The sequence below is a fragment of the Equus asinus genome, chromosome 15 (assembly GCF_041296235.1).
Source record: "Equus asinus isolate D_3611 breed Donkey chromosome 15, EquAss-T2T_v2, whole genome shotgun sequence".
In the NCBI taxonomy this organism is placed as follows: domain Eukaryota; kingdom Metazoa; phylum Chordata; class Mammalia; order Perissodactyla; family Equidae; genus Equus; species Equus asinus.
The window spans coordinates 44,209,952-44,231,631 of NC_091804.1; the positions used below are offsets into that span (position 1 = coordinate 44,209,952).

A 21,680-nucleotide genomic window follows, 5' to 3' on the forward strand; every position below is an offset into this window, starting at 1 on the left:
GAAGAAATGCACATAGAAATGGTAAGACCCCTCAGGCCCAAAACTCAATTACATAACACCCCCGTTAGCAAGTGACCAAGGCGAACATCCCGGCGGCATGTGGGTACCACGTGCCCCGACACGATGTGAGGAGAAGCCACCTCAGCTCTGTGGTATTCTTTCCAGAAACCCATCACCCCAGTCTAACCATAAAAAAAGTATCAGACAAACCCAAATTGAGAGACCCACTGCAAAACCTCTGACCAGTACTCCTCAAAACTGTCAAAGTCATGAAAAACAAGGAAAGACCAAAACTGTCACAGACTGGATGACCCTAAGGAGACATGACAATTTAATGCAATGTGGTGTCATAGACGGGGAACATGAATGGGAAACTGGGGGCATCAAAATAAAACGTGGAGCTTAGTGAGTAGCAACATACCAATGTTGTTTCTTAGTTTTGACAAAGGTACCGTGATGACGTAAGACGTTAACAATGGTGGAAATTGGATGAGGGGTATATGGGAACTCTTGGTACTGTCTTTGCAACTTCGCTGTAAATCTAAAAGTATTCTGAAATAAAATACACAAATATGATTTTTAAAAACTCAATTTCATGGCAAAGTGGCTGGCCACTATGGAAGTGTCATCAATAGATATTATAAACTCCCAGATTAAATTTAGATATAACAAAATGTGCCCAACCTTCCCATAACCCTTAGAGATGAGCTATCTCTGTTCCTTCCCCAGAGCTGGCCCCCCTGCTGTCAACTCATCCTCGGGCAGTGAGTAACGCTGCCTCTGCTCGTTCTAACGAACCATTCCCTATAACAGCATGAGCTTCCAGCCAAGCACACACCTAACCTGGTACTTCAGTCACAGGAAGTGCTGTGGTCAATACCCTCAGGTAGGCAGCCGTTATGTGTCACTCTGTGAGGGTGTTGGGAACAAAAATATCCCCTCAGCAGCACTCCCACAATATCTGCAACACTGTAAAACTCGGTTCCTGGGTACACACAGTGGGAATACCCCCTGTCGATATTGGCCAGTCACATCTCTATGTGGGCACATATTCACTTCTCCTTTTGGGGTGAACAAGGAGCTGTGACACCTAGGTCCCCCTTAAAAGAAAGACTTGTTGCCCCAGTCGTCGGCAAGCAGCCTCCAGCTGCAGCTCCTTCAGGATCTGCCTCAGCTGCACACACCGTCTTGCCCAAGAGCACCCTCTCCCATCCAGCCCACATCTGATGACTGATCCCATGGTGGGCCCACATAAAGGCCGAACCATCTCAGCCCAACAGGGATGACTTTGATGGATCCTGGATGCTCCAGGGCTCCCCAGGGTGGGCTGAGGCCTTGTTAGGCCTGCGCTGCCGTTCAGTTTCTCTGCCCAGTCCTGCTTTCGCCCCTTCCCCTCCGCGGGTGTCGATCCCTAATAAACATCCCGCATGCACCTCTCAGCATCTGCTTCTGGAGAAAATCTGTGACATCTTTCTTGGGGTGGGGGTAGGGAAACAATAGCTTCAAGATGACCAGTTGGACAATCTTTTATTCTGATTTCTCAGCCTCCTTTGCAGTTAGGGTAGAGCATGTGACCCAGTTCTAGCCGATGAGGCATAATCATAACTCTATTGGGAGACAGAGGGACATTTGTGAAGAAAGGTGTCTCTTTCTTCGTAAAGGGGGACAAATCCTGCTGGCTTCCATTTCCTTCTTGTCGTAGATGTGACATCTGGAGCTGCTGCCATCTTGTGACTACCAGGTGGCAAAACGAGAGAAACAGCAAGAGAGTTGTAGAGACAGCAACCCTGACCTGCTGAGCCTCCAAACCGAGACAGCCACCATGCGCCCCCAGACCTCATGGTATGTGAGAGAAGTAAACCCCCATTTGTTACAGAACTGCCGTCTTCTGTTACGTGCAACAGAGTACATCCCTAACAGAGTGAAGAAAACGGAAGCCAGCATCTACTGAGAGCCTGGCACATTCTAGCCCAGGACTGGGCACTTTCTCACCATCTCATTTAATGTCCACAGGAGCTTCATAAAAACACATGTTGGGGGCTTGCCCAGTCCTGCCCAGACTGTTGATTCATCCTTGCCCAAGCACAGGGAAACCATATCACACCTAGTCACCTGGCCTTGGACCTTGAACCTGGAGATCATGGGCTCCAAGCTGAGCCAAGGGCCTGTCCCAGACATGTGGCCATGACAAGCACATGCACAAGAGCACCAACATATGTCCTGTACATTAGGATGGGGAAAGGGCATCTGACACCAACCCACGCCCCTCTGTCTATCCACTCCTGCCTGACAGCTTTTGAAACACCAACAGTCCTTGATTAGAGAGATCTCAAAGCACAGAAATGCGTTAGGAGGGCAGGACACCCTATCACCTGAGCCCTTTGAAATACAAATTATTTTGCTTGGTTTTCACTTAGGAAAAGGCCCACCTAGATGTTTCTAATTCTGGCTACCAGTTTAGGAAAGCAGTCATGTCCCAAAACACCCAGGTATAACGGGTTTTTTCTAGCCAGGTGAACATTACTCCTTTCCACTTGTGCATCGAGGACCTGTGCCCCCCAAAACAGAAAGCAGCTGAAAAGCACTGGGAAAGAGTCCAAAAATGCCCTACAATTAGTAGCACACAATCCAACATCTTTTTGTCAAAGGCTTCACTTAGAGAAAGCATGGATCCCTTCTGAATTCTACTGGTACCAACCCAACGAGGCAAGACCAGAGCGTGCAGAGATGTTTCCAGTCTGTGCTCCCTTCGCACATGGTTCACTTATTCAACCATTCAACACGTATTTATCGAGTGCCAGACACTTTGCCAAGAATTGGGGATGCAACATATTCTCAGGTCTCCTTAAATTACTTTCCTCCAGAGCTTGCTTCTGCAGCACATACGCTGAAATTGGAAAGATACACGGAAGGTAAGCGTGGCCCCTGCACAAGGCTGACACACAAATTTGAGAAGCATTCCCTATTTGGTTCTGTATCTCACCCCAAGATCTGGCCCTTCAATTTCCTGTGAGCTCACACCAATAGATGATCCTTACTTACCAAATATGTTAGAGTTTGTACCTCCTACTCCTGGGCCTCGTGCCACCTGTTGGGGCTTCAGAGCAGGGTAATGAGTAGGAACTGAAAGTCTTTCAGATTCACAATGGAAAATTTTATAAATAGACATTTCTGCTTGAGAATATGTCAGTTTTATGTTTTTCACAGTTCTGTTACTGTAAATATGTCAGAATATGTCAGTTTTATGTTTTTCACAGTTCTGTTACTGTAAATACCAAGGATTCTTTCATGGATTCATGAATTCTTTCATTCTAAAGTATTTTGTCAAACATGTGTCAACCAAATTAACAACAAAAGTTTTCATGTCAGCAGCAACAACAACAACAAAATTACTTCCCCTCCCATGTAATGTTATCATCGACCAGCAACCATCATGTGCTCACCGTGCTGTACGCAGGATATCATTTAATTCTCATAGCAGCCACATGAAGTAGGCACCATAATTATACACATTTTACAGATGAGAAAGCTGAAGCCTGGAGAGCTGTAGTAACCAACCCAAAGTCACACAGCTAAACTGTGGCAAAGCTGGTTTCCAAAAGCAGAAAAGGCAACGATTCATCCAAACTTCCTTCAAACTCCCACAAAATTCCTTTGCTTCCTTTAAATTCAAACACAATTTCATCTGTGAGCCACTGTCACTCACTCCCTTCTTTGATTCTCCTAAAACTCTTGTCTAGTCAATGCAATGAGAAAAGCGTGAAGAGAGTTAATTACTGGTTTTCACTATTGTAGTGACCCTGGGTGGGGTCTGATGTCCAGCATCTTCAGGGAGCAGTACCACACTTTCCTCAGTGGAATCACCTTCTGATCTCAGTTTATGGGATTCAAGTCGATCTAACTTCCCCCTGGCTCCAGAGTTGCACATGACTCAGCTCTTGCCAATCCAGGTCTTTTATTCCCATGTCCAGAGCGATCGGCTCAGGGATGTGCCCCTGGCCCAGTCACATTCAGGAAGACGTGATCTGGGAGTCTTGCATCAGTTGAGAGAGAGGCCCTCGCGCCTTTCTGGTGGACTTGAATTCAGAGCATGTGGGTCTAGAGCTGCTGGCAGCCGCCTTGACCCCACATGGAGCCTAACAGGAAGGAGGACAGGGCCAGCCTATGGAGGGGCTGTATGCTGTGAATTGAATTGTGCCTCCCCAAAATTCATATATTGAAGCCCTAACCCCTAACGTATGGTACGTGGAGATGGGGCCCTCGGAGATCATTAAGTTTAGATGAGGCCATGAGGGGGCGGCCCTCATGATGGGGTTAGTGCCCTTATGAAAGGAGACACCAGAGAGCTTTCTTGCTCTCTCTCTCTCTCCATTATGTGAGGACACAGCGAGAAGCCACATCTGCAAGCCAAGAAGAGAGCTCTTGCCAGAAAATGAACCGGGCCAGGCCTTACTCTTGGACTTTCCAGCCACCAGAACGGTGACAAAATAAATTTTCATTGTTTAATCCATCCAGTCTATGGTATTTTGTAATGGCAGCCTGAGCTAACACAGTGCGGGTCCTCGTTGCATCCCCTGAGCCTTAAATCCAGCTGTTCCAGAATCCATCAACTCCCTGAAATTTCCATTGTGTGAGACAAAAAGGAAATCGCTTTTTTTTTCACTCAAACCATCTTGGATTCATTGAGAGAAGTTCCTCCCACCTGCAGGGCATGTAAGCTCCTTGGGAGGAAGGCTCCACACAGTTTCTGAGGGAAGGAGCCATGCAGCCTCTACGGCTTTTAATAAGAACAGAAGCCTGTTCAGCATCTCCAAAAAGGACCCCAGAGTACACATGATGGATACTTTCTGGTTTACTATGGAAGTCCTCCCTCACAAGTACAGCCAACTGCAGTCTTATTGTTTGACTATTTCATGCCAGCTGAGTGCAGGCAATATCCATACTGGCCGAATGAGATATATGCAATCCCATGTGCCTTAGAGTTTCGCATCTCCTCTAACAAGTCACGCCCGGCCTAGTTAAGTATTCCTTCCTCCTCTAATGTTTTCTATACGTCTCTCTCACACGCTTCCACATCATCTCAATCCTTCCAGCCAGATTGTGAGTTCCATGAAGGCAGGAACTGTGTCTTGTTCATCTCTGTATGCCCAACACCTAACACAGTAGCAAGCACATAGATGTCGCTCCATAATTGTCTAAGGAGTGGATATACGAAAGAATAGCTTCCTCTTTAACCTTCTTTCCAGTGGAGAAAATAAAATTGCATCACTATTCAATAGTTGTGTATTAGTTAGGGAACAGTTTAAAGGGCCGTAACAAAAAGACCCAAATTTCGGTGACTTTAACAAGATAGAAGTTTATTTCTCTTTCATGTAAAGGTCCCGAAGGAAGAGGCTCAAGGCTAGTGAGGGAGTTCAGCCATCTATAACGTAAGGTTTCCTCTCCTGGGTCAAAAGTGGGCTGTTGTTCCCCCATCCTACCCTTATCACAGCCTGTAGGGAGCAAGGAAGAATATGCTCCCGCCTTTGGACAGCACAGCACAGAAGCACAGACGCTCTCGCTTACTGCTCATAGCTGGAGCCACACGGCCATCTAGCTGCGAGGGATGCTGAGAAATGCAGCTGCTGACTGGGTAGCCATGAGCCTGATTCAAACTATTGTTGGGATTTCTGCTGTGAAAATAAGCAGAGAATGAACACTGGTCATCATACTACGTATGGATTTAGGCCAAGCGTGCACTTCTTACAGAACTTCTAAAATAACTTAAGACACACTTGCAGCTTTTCTCCATCACCAAACCCCTCCACTGTGGAATAACTCTAAGCCTCGGTGTACATGCCCTCATCTCTACGACCACCCCAAACCCTGCTCTGTACAGGCCTGCGGTCCTGTCTTGTTCTCGCCACTTACCCTAGAGACTGGAGTTCCCTCTCCCAAATCCCTGGCCCACAGCTGGGTTCCAAAAAGCTATTTTCAATACCTAGAGAAGCATTGTAACATTGGGGTTGAGCACGTCAGCTCCACAGCCAGACATGAGTTTATCATTTTCTAGCTGTGTGACTTTCGGCAAATTACATAATCTCTCTGTGCCTCAGTGTCCTCATCTGTAAAGTGGCAATAGCGGTGTCATTTGTAAGGTTGTTGTAGCAACTCATTTTAATCCTCACCTGTGGAGAGTTTAGCATAGGGCCTCGCACACAAGAAGCCCTCAGAATATGTTAGTTAGTTGTTGCTTTTACTTATAGTTCATCCACACTCAGACAATACGTGCTGGCCTGGACCTCTCTGTATTCTTTTTTTTTTTTAATTAAGATTGTGATAGTTAACAACCTTGTGAAATTTCACTTGTACATTATTGTTAGTCATGTTGTAGGTGCACCACTTCACCCTTTGTGCCCACCCCCCACCCTGCCTTTCCCCTGGTAACCACCGATCAGTTCTCTTTGTCTATATGCTAACTACCACCTGTGAGTGGAGTCATACAGAGTTCGTCGTTCTCTGTCTGGCTTATTTCACTCAACATAATACCCTCAAGGTTCATCCATGTTGTTGTGAATGGGACGACTTTTGGACCTCTCTGTATTCTTGCTTCCACTTGTTTCTATGTCACCAAACAGGGCCCTGGGACCTCTGACTGGCCACCAGGGTACTGCCTGCCTGTGGAGACTTCTGCTCATTATCTTTCTGAACAGTGTTCTGGGGCCTCAAACTTCAACCTGTCAGTAAATATTAGGTCCATCTGCAACCCATGTTCCCGCCTGGCCCACTTCATCTTGACGTTGGCCTAATCTTGGATCTGACAGGTGTTTGTAAAGTGAGAAGGACCTGTAAACTTAGCAAAAGTAAAACAAATACTTTTTTTCCTTTTTTTTTTTTTTTTGGTGATGAAGATTGGCCTTGAGCTAACATCTGTGCCTGTCTTCCTCTATTTTGTATGTGGGATGCCACCAAAGCATGGCTTGATGAGTGGTATATGTCCATGCCCAGGATCCAAACCTGCAAACCCCAGGCCTCACAAGCAGAGTGCACAAACTTAACCACTACGCCACCAGGCCAGAGCCTAAAACAAATATTTTGATGAGAAGCAAGGCCTATTAATTCAGTCTCCTCAGGAAAATTTCAGTCACAGAAATAGCACACGTTTCAATAAAAGAGAGCAGTCTTCAGACCAACTGACGATGAAAGCTCCAAGAACGAGATGCAATTAGAAGCTGCCAGCACTGCAAATACTTTGCCCTTCTTCAAGAGTCCCAGCTAGTTACCGTTTCATCATCTGCAGCAGGAAATCGCAGAGAAAGAGCTTCGACTGCTCTCTTAGCGCAATGTTCAGACAAATCGGAATCATAAAATTCCTCCCCTTGTCTTCTTCTCTGTCTCTTAGCGGCACTCGTCTCCTACCCTCCGCCTTAATTATGGATTTCAAAAAACCAAGATTTGGAAGGAAAAAATTAGCTGATTCCATGGACATAAGACAGGCTCTCTTCTCCCCTTGGTGCGCTGATTACAAACTCAAGATGACAATTAAAGCCTCCACCTTCACCTTCAATAGTCCTTTTTACTGTCAGGGTATTAATTTATTTACCAGCTGCAAACGTCAGATGGACAATTCAAACTCTCTTAAGCAATACGAAAAAAAATTGGGGCGGTGGGACTTATTGACACATGTGACTGACAAGTTAAGGAGTGTCAGTTTCAGACACGGCTGCATCAAACACTCAAAGGAGACGCGAATCTCTCTCTTTCTGTTCCTCTGCTCCACGCTTTCCTGTTTGGCTTCATGCTCGGGCTGACCCTCCTCCTCCGATCACTTACTCCCACAGGGACTTCCTGGTCAGGGCCTTCATCAGCACAACTTTGGTTCCCAAATGGGCACCTGGCCCATCGCTACGGCTAGAGAGGTCGAATGCTTTAGACTCGGGCTGTCTGATAGAACTTTCTGCAGTGACGGAAGTGTTCTATATCTGTGCTGTCCAATATGGATGCCCATAGCCACATGTGGGCACCGAGCACTGGAAATGTGGCAAGTGCAGCCGAGGATGTGAAAATTAAATTTTATTTAATATTAATTCATTTAAATTAAAATAGCCACAGGTGGATATTGGCCACCATATTGGGCAGAGCATCTCTAAAACATCAGGCATGGGGCACATGCCTACTCCAACCGCATGGCGTGAGAAAAAGAAAGGAAGCTAGAGACGCTAGTACCAGAAGAAAGGGAGATGGTTGCTGGGGATGCAGAGACAATGGACGGTTTCTGGTTGGCACACTTGGCTCGATAGTGAGGCCATTCACAGGGACAGAAACACTGGAAGGTGAGCAGCTCTGAGGGAGCAGAACACAAACTCAGTACTGGACATGCAAGTGCGAGCCACCGGCGAGGAGATGTCAGTTAGAGAAGTGGTCTGGAGCTCCGAGAAGGCTGCACTAGAGGCGTAAATTTGGAGGCAATGTATACAGCTGGACAGTGGAGTGGTGGCAGGATGAGACCACCTGGGGAGACAAGACTGAGCGAGAAGAGAAGGCAGTCAGGGTCAGCAGTGAGGAGCCTCAATATTTAGTGGCAGTAGAGGAGAAGGAGCTTGAACAGCAGGACAAGAGGCCACAGGAATAGGAAAGAAACCAGGAGAATGTGGTGCAATCAGAGCCGGGAGCAGAAGAGGGATCCAGAAGCAAGGAGCGGTCGACCGTGCCAGATGGATTCAGACAAGGGTTGAAAATGTGCACTGGGTCTAATGACAAAGGGGCCAGTTTAAAGATGGTGCAGGCCCTTTGCAAAACCTGTTCTCATGGAGCGACTGAGGCGGAAGCCAAGAGTGAATGGGTTGAAGAGTAAGATGGAAAAGGATGGAGAAAACCAGTATGGACAATTCTTTCCAGAACTTTAGCTGTGACGGGAGGGAGAGAGTTGGGAGGAGCTGCAAGAATATATGAAACCAAAAAGCAGTGAGGTTTTCGATGAAAGGGACATAAGCATTTGTAGCTCAAGACTTCATCCCACCCTTTTCCCAGACAGCAGCATTTTAAGGACACAACAAATCCATTGAGTGATTGAGAGGGGGGAAATCCATTAAGCGGCTTGAGCTTTGCAAATGGTTTACTTGATTAATGTCCATTTAGGACGGACAGAATTTATCAGGAAGCCCCCGAGACTGTGGCACAATCCCTTCTTCCAATAATTTCAAGATGGTAGCCTCAAAAAGGTAAAGGAAGAAAATTTTTAAATAGCGTTTAATTAACATCTCTGTCTCCCAGAACAGAAAACGAAAATAAAAGAAAATAGAAACTTTTTCTTGGATGGGTGGTGAGAGCAAGCAACAGAATAAAAATTATAAGAGAGGCTTCAAAGAAAGGGAATAAAGTCGAAGCTAGTGATTATAAAAATAAAATGTCAGTCCAAGTTAAGGATGTAATCAAAGATGCCTATGACAGCTGAAAGAGAAGCTCAGTAATGGACCCCAAGTTGCCCACCTAGAGTAAGAAGAGCCATTAGCTTTAGGTGGTTCTTGGAACTTCTAGGGGATAAGGAAGAGCCCGAAGGCTGGAAATGGGGGTCATGTAATGTGTCTTTCACGAGTGTGAACATTATGTGCTTTCCGAAAAGATCGTTTCAGTCAGCACTGTGAAGGGATCCATCGTTAGCAATTCTTGACATGACTGTAATCCATTGGAGACACAGGGAACACTATTGCAACGATATTTTTAACTTGTTAGAGTATACTCATATACCATAAAATTCACCCATTTTAAGTGTACAAATGAATGATTTTTAATAAGTTTATCGAGTTGTGCAATCATCACCATAATCCAGTTTTCAAACATTTTCATCACCCCAGCTGTGCCCACGTATGGTTAATCCCCATTGCCACCCCCAGCTCTAGGCAACCACTAATCTACTTGCTGTCTTCATAGACTTGCCTTCTCTGGACACTTCATCTAAGTAGAAGGATACAGAATGTAGTCTTTTGTGTCTGACTTCTTTCACTTAGCATAATGTTTTTGAGGTTCATTCATGTTGTGCGTGTGTCAGTGTGTCACTCCTTCCTATTGTTGAACAGTGTCCCATTGTGTAGACAGACTACATTTTGTCCATCTGGTCACCAGCTGATGGACATTCGGTTGTCTCCACTGTTTGGCTTTTATGAATAATGTCGCTATGAACATTCACATTCAAGTATTTATGTGAATATATATTTCATTTCTCTTGGATAGATATCTAGGAGAGGAATTATAAGGGTCACATGGTAAATTTATGTTTAACTTTTTAAAAAATTGCCAACTATGTCCCAAAGTGGCTCTACTGTAATAATACTTCAAGGCTATCGATTGTGCCATATACTGGCGTATACAGATGAGGACAGGTCCTAACCGCAAGCAGCATATGTTCTGATAGGAGAGAAAATTATGGATAAAATTACAGACAAATGGAGTCATGTCCTAATAGTACCTAAAAAGTAGAGCCTGTCTGGGTCTTATACGATTATGATTGTCTGGAGTAGAAAAAGAAAAGGCTAAGCGTTTCTTCCTTTCAAACATTTATCAAGCACCTGATATGTTTCTGACAAAAATCAGAGATGACTAAATATAGTCTCGTTTTAGGGATTTCATTCAGCTGTGTGGAACAGAAAACCTCACATTACTAGAACTTAAATAAATAAAGGGTTATTTTTCTCTCACATGACTAGAAACCTACAGGCAAGCAGTTCAGGGTTTTGACTGCCCCTTCATAAAGTCATTGGGGATTCAGGCCCCATCCAGGTTTCAGCTCCCCCATTCATAGGATCTGGCCCTTGTCCTCAGACTTACAAAATAGGAGATAGAGCTCCAGCCTTCATGTCATCATTCCAGGCAGCAAATGGGAAAAACTGCCAAGAGTAAAAGACTAGTTGTACTAGTTGAGTCTGCCAGTTGGGCTACTTAAGTCACCTCCCTGGAAGTCCCACACAAGACTTACATCCCATTGGCCAGAATTGGGTCACATTTTCTGCAAAGGAGGCTGGGAAATGAGTGTTTTAGCTGGGCATGCTGCTGTCTCCAATAAATCAGGAGTTCATTAGGGAGGAAGAAGGGGAGAATAGGTATTGGGTGGGCAACCAACAGTCCTGCCTTCCTGGGGTAAATTATCAAGCGAGGGAAGGAGCACGCCCAGCGACACCTGGCACACAGCAGGTGTTCTGTGTGCCTGGTTTGGAGCCTCTCCCCACAAGCTGAACCTGTGACAGGGACCTGGAAGCAGGTGACTTATTTGGGACATGACCCAGGAAACAGGCCTGTGGGAGAAGGAAGAATGAGATGAGTGAGGAGGAAAAGATACTTTATAAGGTTGCTGCTGTACCGGATGAGGGCTCAATGTCCCAAGACATCTGGGCAGCATACGAGGCATCTCAGGTCGTTCCCCTGAAGGACAGGAGGCAGGAGAATGTACCCATGGACTCCAGCTCTCCTTAGCTGAGGGTTGCCCAGGGTGGTGTTCACTCCCCCTCACTTCCAAGCAGAACTTGATCAGGCTAGGAGGGCCACTACCCCACCTCTACACCAGGGAAGATCCTGGGGCACCATGTGGGTGGAGCCCTGGACAGGGACCTGGCAGGGTGACTTGAAACTGAGCTCGCAGGGAACTGTCCAGCAGGAGGTGGCTGAAATCAGAAGTGGGCTGGGGGGTGGGGACACAGGCATCAGAGGCATCTCCTCCTCAGAAACAATTAGGATTAATGATAAAATTGAATCATTGTTTCTAATATGACCTCTGGCCAATGCTGTCCCTTTTTAGTGGCATGGGATGACTTCTAATTATGTAACATTCTATGTGTCATGAGAGTGGGGACGGAGTGCTGAACTCTGTCGGTTTGTGGAGGGGGGAGTGGTTGAAAGAAGAATAAACCGCCGCATGAAATTCAAGGAAAGCTGTAAAATATAGTTCACATTTGAGCTGGGTCTTGAAGGCTAAGGGGAACATTCCAGCCCCAAAGTTGAGGAAGCACTTTTTGGGCACAGAGAACCCCAAATGGATTATCTCTTAGGACAAGAATCTCCTTGTTTACAGTTTATTATAACAGATTCAAAACAGGCACCCCTCCATGTGCCCACAACATAAGGAAATACTGACGGAGGCTGTCATGTCTTGCAATTGTTATTAACAAAGCCAATTCATTCATAGAAGATTCAACTAAAAAGCCATGCTGCTGTACAGCTCCCCTAGGAAGGTGGGAAGTAGTGTTTAGAGAAGACTAAATCAACACTTATTAGCAACAAGGGTACCTCTGAGGATGCCAGTTTGAAGTACCAGGCCCCATCTGCTCTCTCTGAAGGATGCACATAACCAGAGGATGGAAGCAAAGAAAGATAGTCCGTGCTCAGCCCAAGCCAAGCACAGAGCGGAGAAAAACCCAGCAGATAGTGAACGGTCCCTGCCTTATAATCTAGCTTTGCAGATAAGACCAGTGTCCCTGAAACCACAGACCAACACAGTTAAAATACAGCTCTGGATGTGACCCTAAGGGTGAGGAGGAGAAGCCCCCAAAAGGATTAAGATTGCATTTTTCCCCAACCTAGAAGATGCTGGTTTAGCATCAGAAATTAAGTTGCTCTGTTGAAAATAAATAGAAGTGGTATTTCTCATGCCACTCAGTTCACAGACTGAGATCCATACCCAGGGGCATGTTTTATTTTACTAGAAACGGCCAAATGTTGAAACTATTCAGAAACACGAAGAGTGCATTTGAATATTCTTCTCTCAACATTCTCTCCTGAATTTGCGATCTTTTTAATTCTTGCCAATCTAACTGGAAAAACCGGTATTGAAGTCTCCCTTTGATTTGCATCTCCCTGACTCCTCAGAAGGTTGAACATCTCATATGTTCATTATCCATTTGAATTTCCTCTTCAGTGAATTTCTATTCATATCTTTTGCCCAACTCTCTAAGAGGTAATTCATCCTTTTCTAATTAATGTGGAAGTATTCTTTGTATATAAGAAATAGTAACCTTTGTTTATGGCGAATGTTTTCTTCTTGTTTGCCTTTTGACTTTGCTCTGGTGCTTTTCTCCATACTAAATTTTGGATTGCCCATCTTGTTAAGATCTCTCCACTCAAGCGTTTTATAAATATTTTAAATTTTCTTCTATTTCCTTATGCATATTTCTTTCACCTCATACACACACACACTCACACACTCACAAAGTGATATGATAGTTAGATGGATCATTAATCCATCTGGAATATGTGGGGGGGGGGGGTGCGGTGGTGCAAGGGGACTTAGTGTTTCCAGAGTTTATATGATCCTTGTGTGCAGCATCAAACCTGACATGAACCAAGGATTCAAATCAACTGGTAAATTCTACCTTTTACATTTTCCAGCTCAAATGGCGTCTCCATCCTCCCTTTACTTAAGAAGGAAATGGAAGTGCTCCCCGGCTGTTCCCTCTTCCACAGTCCCATATCCACCCAGTCTCCATGATCTCCTCAGTGTCACCCCCCAGTCCGATCTCCATGATCCCACCTCCTAACTACCTCTGTCCACTCCTCCCACGCCCCATGGCTGCCTCCTCGCCCAGGCAACTGTCTGCGCAGCCCTGGTCTCCTGGCTCCTCGCTCATCCCCTCCTAAACCAGTCCTCACCCTGCAACCAGGGATCTTTCTAAAATACAGACCCCATCTCGTCCCTGCCGTGTCTAAAACCCTTCCTTCCACAGCCCTGCACTGCCCTCAGGAGACAGTCCAAACTCCCACATACGGCTGATATCATCCTTCAGGAACCAGGCACTTCTCCCTTTTTTAAAAAAACAAAACAAAAAAACCACCTTTGCAGTCTCATTTCTCAAAGTGCCTCCCAGCTCCACACTCTGGCCAGAGCAAACTACTTTCAGTTCCTCAAAAACACCAAGCTTCCCTGTCAGTAGATCTCAACCCTGGCTATGCCCCAGCTCACTGCCAGAAATTGAAAACACACTGGCCAGGTCCTGCCCCTGGGCGCTTCTGATTCAGGAGGCAGGAGGGACCCCTACACCCACATTCTCTGGATGACTCCCACAGCCAGCCAAGGTGGAGAGCCACTATTTTTTGCCTCCCGGTTGTGAGTATGTTGTCCCCTCTGTCTGGAATCCTCTTCAACCCCTTCAGCCCCAGCCCCCCCACCTCACCACTGGATATTGCCTCCTCTTCCTTTAGGTCAAATTTTAGATGCTCCTTCCTCCAGGCACTTTCCATGACCATCCAGATTAGGGCCCCCTATGCTCTGCCAGCTCCCTGACCTTCCCTGATTCAAGCATTCATCACACTGTAATGTAATTGCCTAATTTCTCACTCCCATCCCAGACTCTGAGTTTGGAGGAAACAGGGACGGTGTGTCATTCTTGCTCACCACTATATTTCCTGCACCCAGCAGAGACCTGACACACAGTAGGTGCCCAATAGACATTTGCTACCAAAAAAAATAAATAAATAAATGAACGAATAAACGGAAGAATGGATGCCTGCAACAGTTTCTATGACAAAAAACTGCTCAGCCAAGCCAGCAAACAGATGAGCAGTCTGGCCTGCAGAGGGCACCAGACTGCTTCTTAATCTCCCTGCCAAGCTCCAAGAGCCGGTACCTGCTGTCAGTCAGAGAGGCAGCCGATCCTCAGTGGTCATTTCGCTGCGCTGAAGATTGAGTAGGAGTTGTTTGCCTGCAGCCAATGTATAAAAGCTGAGGGTTCACCCCTCACTTCTAACAACAGGTACCACATCCCCTGTCTTGCCATGAAAACAGCTATAACTGCAGCAACCAGTGGTAGGTTTTCTATTCCCATGTGGGGCTGTGAGGGGGTAAGAGAGAGTGAGAGTGAGAAGGAAGAAAGCTGATAAGAATATCTACGAAATCGCTTGTCCTGGAGAAGCAGAGGAAAGTTCTCTGTATGTCACCAAGATGCCTTCTCTCTCTCTCTCTCTCTCTCTCCCTCCTTTTATTCTGGGGAAAATGAAATCTAAGTAAAGACTGGTAGCATCCAAATCAGCATCTGGAGGGAGATTTTTTTTCTTTTCTGTAAGCAGCAGCAGCATCCCCTGGACCCTGCTGGAGCCCCAGTTCAGATCAGCCAGTCTGTTAGCGATGAATGCCTCGTGCTGTCTGCTCTCTGCTCAGCCAACACTGCCCAACAGCTCAGAGCACCTTGCAGCCTCTTCCTTCAGCAACCAGAGCAGCAGCGGGTTCTGCGAGCAGGTCTTCATCAAGCCGGAGGTCTTCCTGGCGCTGGGCATCATCAGCCTGATGGAAAATATCCTGGTCATCCTGGCTGTGGTCAAGAATGGCAACCTGCACTCTCCCATGTACTTCTTCCTCTGCAGCCTGGCCGTGGCCGACATGCTGGTGAGCGTGTCCAATGCCCTGGAGACCATCATGATCGCCATCGTCAACAGCAACTACCTGACCTTCGAGGACCGGTTCATCCAGCACATGGACAACATCTTCGACTCTATGATCTGCATCTCCCTGGTGGCCTCCATCTGCAACCTCTTGGCCATCGCCGTGGACAGGTACGTCACCATCTTCTATGCGCTCCGCTACCACAGCATCATGACCGTGAGGAAGGCCCTCGCCTTGATCGTGGCCATCTGGGTGTGCTGCGGCATCTGTGGCGTGGTGTTCATCATCTACTCTGAGAGCAAGATGGTCATCGTGTGTCTCATCACCATGTTCTTCGCCATGCTGCTCCTCATGGGTACTCTCTACATGCACATGTTCCTCTTTGCGCGGCTGCACGTCAAGCGCATCGCAGCACTGCCCCCTGCTGATGGAGCGGCCCCACAACAGCACTCATGCATGAAGGGGGCTGTCACCATCACCATCCTGCTGGGGGTATTCATCTTCTGCTGGGCCCCCTTCTTCCTCCACCTCATCCTCATCATAACCTGCCCCAGGAACCCCTACTGCGTCTGCTACACCGCCCACTTCAACACCTATCTGGTCCTCATCATGTGCAACTCCGTCATCGACCCCCTCATCTACGCCTTCCGCAGCCTGGAACTGCGCAACACGTTTAAGGAGATTCTCTGCAGCTGCCATGGCATGAACTTGGGCTAGGATGCCAGGGCCGGGGAAATGGCAATCGGTCTCATCACTTTGGGCCCACCGTGCAGCCAAGGTGTTTAGAAAGAAGAAGGGGAAAAAAAGTACTTAGAAGACATAAAAATGTGTTAACAGCCATGATTGTACATCTTTTGTTTTCAAGCTTGCAAAGCCTTTTGAAAGGGAAAATGGTATGTAACAGGCTCTCTGAAAGGATTCCAATGTGGGTAAGTCAAAAACTCTGATTTCCCAAATAGTCACTGTCAGAACTCAGCGAGGGCCACTCTGGGTGGCATCTGCATTCATTATCACACTCCCAGGGTTTGCAGTGCCTGCCTGCTCACCTGCTTCCCACCACGTCTTCACGCTTCGGGTCAGAGCTGACTGAAGGATTCTCGTGAACAGTAGGCTGGTTCGAAGCTCCCCCAAGAAAACCTGTTACACCTACCAACCTCCAACTGCCAGCTGCTCAGGCGCCTGTGCCCCTATTTCATAAGGGATTGAGTTTCTCTTCTATTACTCTATTTACAGTAAAGCAGTTTCCTGAGAACAAGGGACTCCGTGAAAGAAGCAGTGCTTGCTGTTTGCCCCACTTCAACCCACACCCCCAACCAACCTCCCCCTGAAAATAGCCTGGGAACGTACCCCACTTCTATTTTTGCTGTTGTTGTTGTGGTTTTATGCATTAAATTTGAGGTAGCCTTCAAAATTCTAATGAAAGAGGGATAAAGTGCTTTGGAAAATCGCAACAGAAGTGTGTACAAAGTATCTTGATACTCTGTTATTTTAAAGTATAAATTTCCCTATTTAAAAAAAAAAGTATTTTTCTTATTACTCCTTTTCTGTCTTTAAAACAAGAGAGGGAATCATAGGTGGGAGGGCATCCGTCTCAAGAAATTGCTTGACCATCATTTCAGAGAGTTTGAGAAATTGTGGAGCTGCGTGTGGCTTTCTTTGAAGCTGTTTTGCTCATAGTAACTGTGTCTCTATCACATGATTTTCTGAGTATAATTTATGAAAGACAATGTTTTTGGCTCGCTGCTCCTTTTCCTGGACATGGTGTGAAAGTTGGGGTGACCCTGTTACCAACGTCTGTACCTTATCCGAAGGCAATTCATTCCTGTGAGCCTAGGGCGAGATTTGTTGACTAGTGCTTTCGATGGCTATGTGCTGTATGTACCCATCAGACCCTTTCCTGCCCTATATAACCTCAGGTTGTGCTTTCCGGCTGCCACTGAATTCCCCTTTTCATGAATTCTTGTGTTATGCTCTGTCTTTGGTGTACAATTGTGTTGCTCTGTCTTTGGTGTACAATTGCGTATTTTTCCTGTGCTGGAATATATTGGAGTTTTTTTGTATTTGAAGATATCCTGCCAGTGTAAGCAATATCATGTGTTTCTTGCTTTGATTGTGATGCTTGGAAATAATAAAAGGCTTTTGCGGCTGCTAAACGTGTGTCACATTAAAATACACACCCTGGAGCCGTGCTGGTGACTTCTGCACATGGTCATCGTACGTTATGTTACACTGCAATTCTGACAATTTTATAAATGGCATAAACATCCCTTTTGACCACAGTGCTAGTCTTTTCTAGGGCAATGCCTTTTAGCCAAACTATAAAACTCTCCCATTTAGTTTCCAAAAATACTAAGCTGTAGTTCCTGGACCACTGTCACTCTCCATTATTTTAATCGTGATGCCAAATAATAGGTCTCATCCATTGCCACTTGGCAAGTAAATATGGAAAACGGGGAAACAAATTCTTTGAAATAGATGAGTCATTTTACAGATGAAGAAACAGTCCCAGAGGGGTCTTGTGGTTGTCCAAGAATGCCCAGATAGCTAGGGTCACAGGATGTTTTGTGTCCAGGTGTTGATGTCTTTTTGCACCACCATGATGCTGCCAAAAAGTTTCCATAATCAAAGCTGCCCCAGCTCTCCTCCCTGTAGACACTCCAGCTTAGAGCAGTGCTCCCAACAGAAACGCCCACAGGAATCAACTGGATCCTGTTCAAGGGCAAAATCTGATTTAGCGGGTCTGGAGTGAAGCCTAAGGTTCTGCATTTCTGACCAGAACAATCCCCTAGGGGATGCGGCTGCTGGTCTGGGAACCACCTTTTAAATAGCAAGGGTATGGAGGATGCTCAAATGAGTGTAATCAAAGCCAAAAGTACTCGTCTGCGTCTGTGTGGAGTGCTGAGCCCATGCCAGGAACTGTGCTAAGTACTTTACAGGCATTCACTTCTTGGATCCTTAACAATAACCCCATGAGGTAGACACTATGATCGTCCTTATTCTACAGACGAGGTGTCTGAAACTCAGAGAAATTAAGGAGCTTGCCTTTGAAAACTCAGCTACAAGGAGAAGCAGAGATTCAAACTCAGGCTGCCCAACGCTCACCCCTAAGTCCAACCCGGATGCCTTAGCACCCCTCGTGGAAGCAGGATGGCTAGTTGAGCCGTGACCCGACGACACCAGAGGCAGGTGCTGCCGTGGAGGGAGATTTTAACGCATATTCCTACAGCTCATGAGTCCAGATGTTCATGACAGAGATGTCATAAAAACCAAGAAGCACAATTAATCACTTACTGGCTATACTTTTCCGAAGTCTGTGGGGAGCCCTGGGATCCACTTCTGGGGGGAACAACTGTGAGTGGTAGGTTGACACTGTCTTCTCCACGACCACTTTCCCAGATGTTCACGTGGGAACCCGCTGAACGCTTTAAGCAGCTGGACAGTCAGGTTTGAAAATGCTTAATTTTTGGAAATAAAAGCATGTCGTGATTTTAATTGAGTTGTTAAGTTACGTTCACTCTTTCCCCCTTGCCCAGGGCAGAATCACGGCCATGGTTGACTCCCTGGGTTCCTAGAAATTGTTGCCTGTTGTCCTTATTTAAGGTGAACGTTTGAACTTAATCTTGGTGTTTTTCTGTAGGGCTGGCGGCTACAGCACACTCGAGCGCCCTTGGCTGAAAACATTTACCCATCCTCCCCTCCACTAAAATCCATTTTCCACACAGCAGCCAGCGCAATCATTTACAAATATAAATCAGATCATATCACACTCCTGCTTAAAACTCTTCAGTGGCTTTGAATAAAATTCCACGTCCTTACCCAGCCCTACAAAACCCTAATGATCTGATCTCTTCTGGTAAGGCCCCAACACTACCCTCCTCACCCATACTCTTCCCCTACTGGACTCAAACTCACCATACTCATTCCTGTGCCAGGGCCTTTGCACCTGCTGTTTCCTCTGCCTGAAATCTCTTCCCACATATCTTCCCATGATTGTCACCTTCTTATCATTCAGGTTCCAGCCTAATCCTCAAAGATGACTTCCTTGACTACGCTTTCCCAAGTCATTCACATGAAATATTGTTTTATCACAGATTTTATTGCTATTTTATATTTTCTTGTTAATTTATTTGTTTAATTATCATCTCTCCCACTAAAAAGCAGTACCTAGCGTGTAAAACTTGCCAATAATAAGTACATGTTGAATAAATAAGTGACTTTATTAATACACTTAAATATGCGTTCAAGTCTAACCAAAGAGAATAGAATACACTGGTGATCCTCAAATTTGGCTAATATCAGTACTGAATGTGGAGTGTGAGAAAAAGCAACCTGTTCTCCGAAACTTATGATCGGTAGATCAGAGGTGATGCCAGGCATCTGAAGTTCTCCAACTCCACAGCTCTCAGGATGCACACCAACCCCGGGGAACCACCGAAACCAACAGGCACTGGCTACTTCTCAAGAATAACAACAACCAACACCCCCAGGAGCTTCCATTTCTCTCCCATCGCCATTTCCCGTCAGGATGTCAGGCACCTGCAATTATGTTGGGCCATCAAAGAACCAATGGAAATCCAGAAATTAGAAAGAACCAAATGATGAAATGCAGAAGCAAAACAAAACTTTCCACCAAAGAACTCAACCTTTCTCATCTAAGAATACTTATCTGAGAGCCAAATCGATAAAAATAATAGTAACGAAAGGTATGGCTTGGGATTACTATGTGCCAGACAGGTGCTGAGCACTTTGATTTATTAACTCACTGAATTCTCACTAAAACTCAATGAGGTAGGCAATTTCACATCATGTCCTATAGAAAAGGAAGCTTTGGATCATGAAGCAGGTTGGTCATCTTGACTCAGGCGACTCAGGATGTGAGAGGCAGAGCCGGGACCTAAGCTACAGTCCGGCTCCACAGTCCACGCCGTCCACAGAGCCAGCCCTCTGCCACAGGGCACCATGGCGCCAGCAATGCTTCCCAGGGCTAAACGGCCTTCAGCAAAGCTCTCCAGCCCCACAGGCTTCCCCAACAGAGAATTTACCACATTGCTTAATTTTTCTGTTAATTTCTCTCTCTTTTCTACCAGGCTGCGAGTTAACTGAAAATACCAAGGCAGACAGGGAGCCAGCAAACTCAACAAATATAAGCATGGACCTCTGACACAGGAGTTTGCATGAACTGCACAGACGTAAGAAAACCCTGCTCCCAGTATTGCTGCCTGATTCTGTTTTCCAGTCTCTGAGATCAGGCAGACCTGTGTTCGAATCCTGCATCATCTACTTGCTGCACAACGAACGTAAATTCTCATAAACCAAGCAGAAATGTGGCAGCCACTAACCTGCGATTTTATTTCATAATTAAGTTCTTCTTTTTTGGCATGAGGGGGGGCTCTCTAGAGTGTTGGAAACAGTCTATTTGTCAATTGTGAAAATTCCTCAAGCTTTATTATCTGTGTACTTCTTAACTGAAGTTTAATAAACATACAGACAAGTTCTTACAAATTCTCCTTTTCGCCATGTTGTTCATCAGGCCATACAGAAAGCATGTCAGCCCCAGAGCCAGACGCTGAGTGGAAGTGGAGAAGCAGTTAATATGTGAGTTTGCAAACCAAAGAAATGCATTGCCCATGACATATCTGGATAATTAGCTCATTTCTCTAAACACTTTACAGAGCACAGGTCTGACCTTAGCAATAGACACGTGCACAGTCCTGGCAATGTTTTCTTTGTTCGTTTTTAATTGTAGGGGGAAAGAGCCTTCCTCATGTTTATCCTGTTTCTGCCGTGACACGTGCTGTTTTGAAAAGCTTGGCACACTCACTCGGCATCAGAGGGAACACGAGAACAATGGCACAGATGGTCCTTCAGGGTGAGTGACATGAGAGCTGCTTTGGAGCACTCTGCTTATTAGGAAAGGCACCGCTGTTTGCCCCACCCTGAAAAGATTAAAGGGCAAAATGGAGGAAACTCTGAGCTCAAATTCAGGAAAGCCTGGGACCAGGCACAGCTCAAGGCTCGTGTGGCCCTGAGCAAGTCCATCGTGGTCTCTGGGCTTCAGTCACACATCTGTGCGACCGGCAGAGCTGGCTCAGTGGGTGGTTTTCTACCCTTGTTCCTGTCCATGGTGGTCCCAGGTGACTACTTCCTCATCGCTAAGGTTCAGCTCAACACCAGCCACAAGGCATGTATCTGGCCCACACCTGACCAACTGGGGTCCTTCACGTTTTGGGCACAGCAGCCACATTGGTGACCCAAGGCAGCCCAGGAAGGCTCGATTCCTCTACTTGAGCTCCTGAGAAAGAGGCCTTCCTTCCCCTGGACATCTGGGTACCATCTGCCT

At 46.2% G+C, this 21,680-nt stretch overlaps 1 protein-coding gene and 1 non-coding gene across 2 annotated transcripts; both read left to right on the plus strand.

The window, feature by feature from the left end:
• Positions 1 to 2,867: 2,867 nt before the first annotated feature.
• On the plus strand, positions 2,868 to 2,970 carry LOC123277474 (U6 spliceosomal RNA). Its single transcript, XR_006514425.1, has one exon. It is a non-coding gene; the product is annotated as a U6 spliceosomal RNA (small nuclear RNA).
• An 11,891-nt stretch (positions 2,971 to 14,861) lies between these two features.
• MC3R (melanocortin 3 receptor) lies at positions 14,862 to 17,468 on the plus strand. Its single transcript, XM_014832946.3, has one exon. It carries the CDS (start codon positions 15,086 to 15,088, stop codon positions 16,055 to 16,057), a length of 972 nt encoding a protein of 323 aa, XP_014688432.1. The 5' UTR covers positions 14,862 to 15,085; the 3' UTR covers positions 16,058 to 17,468.
• The last annotated feature ends 4,212 nt before the right edge of the window (positions 17,469 to 21,680 follow it).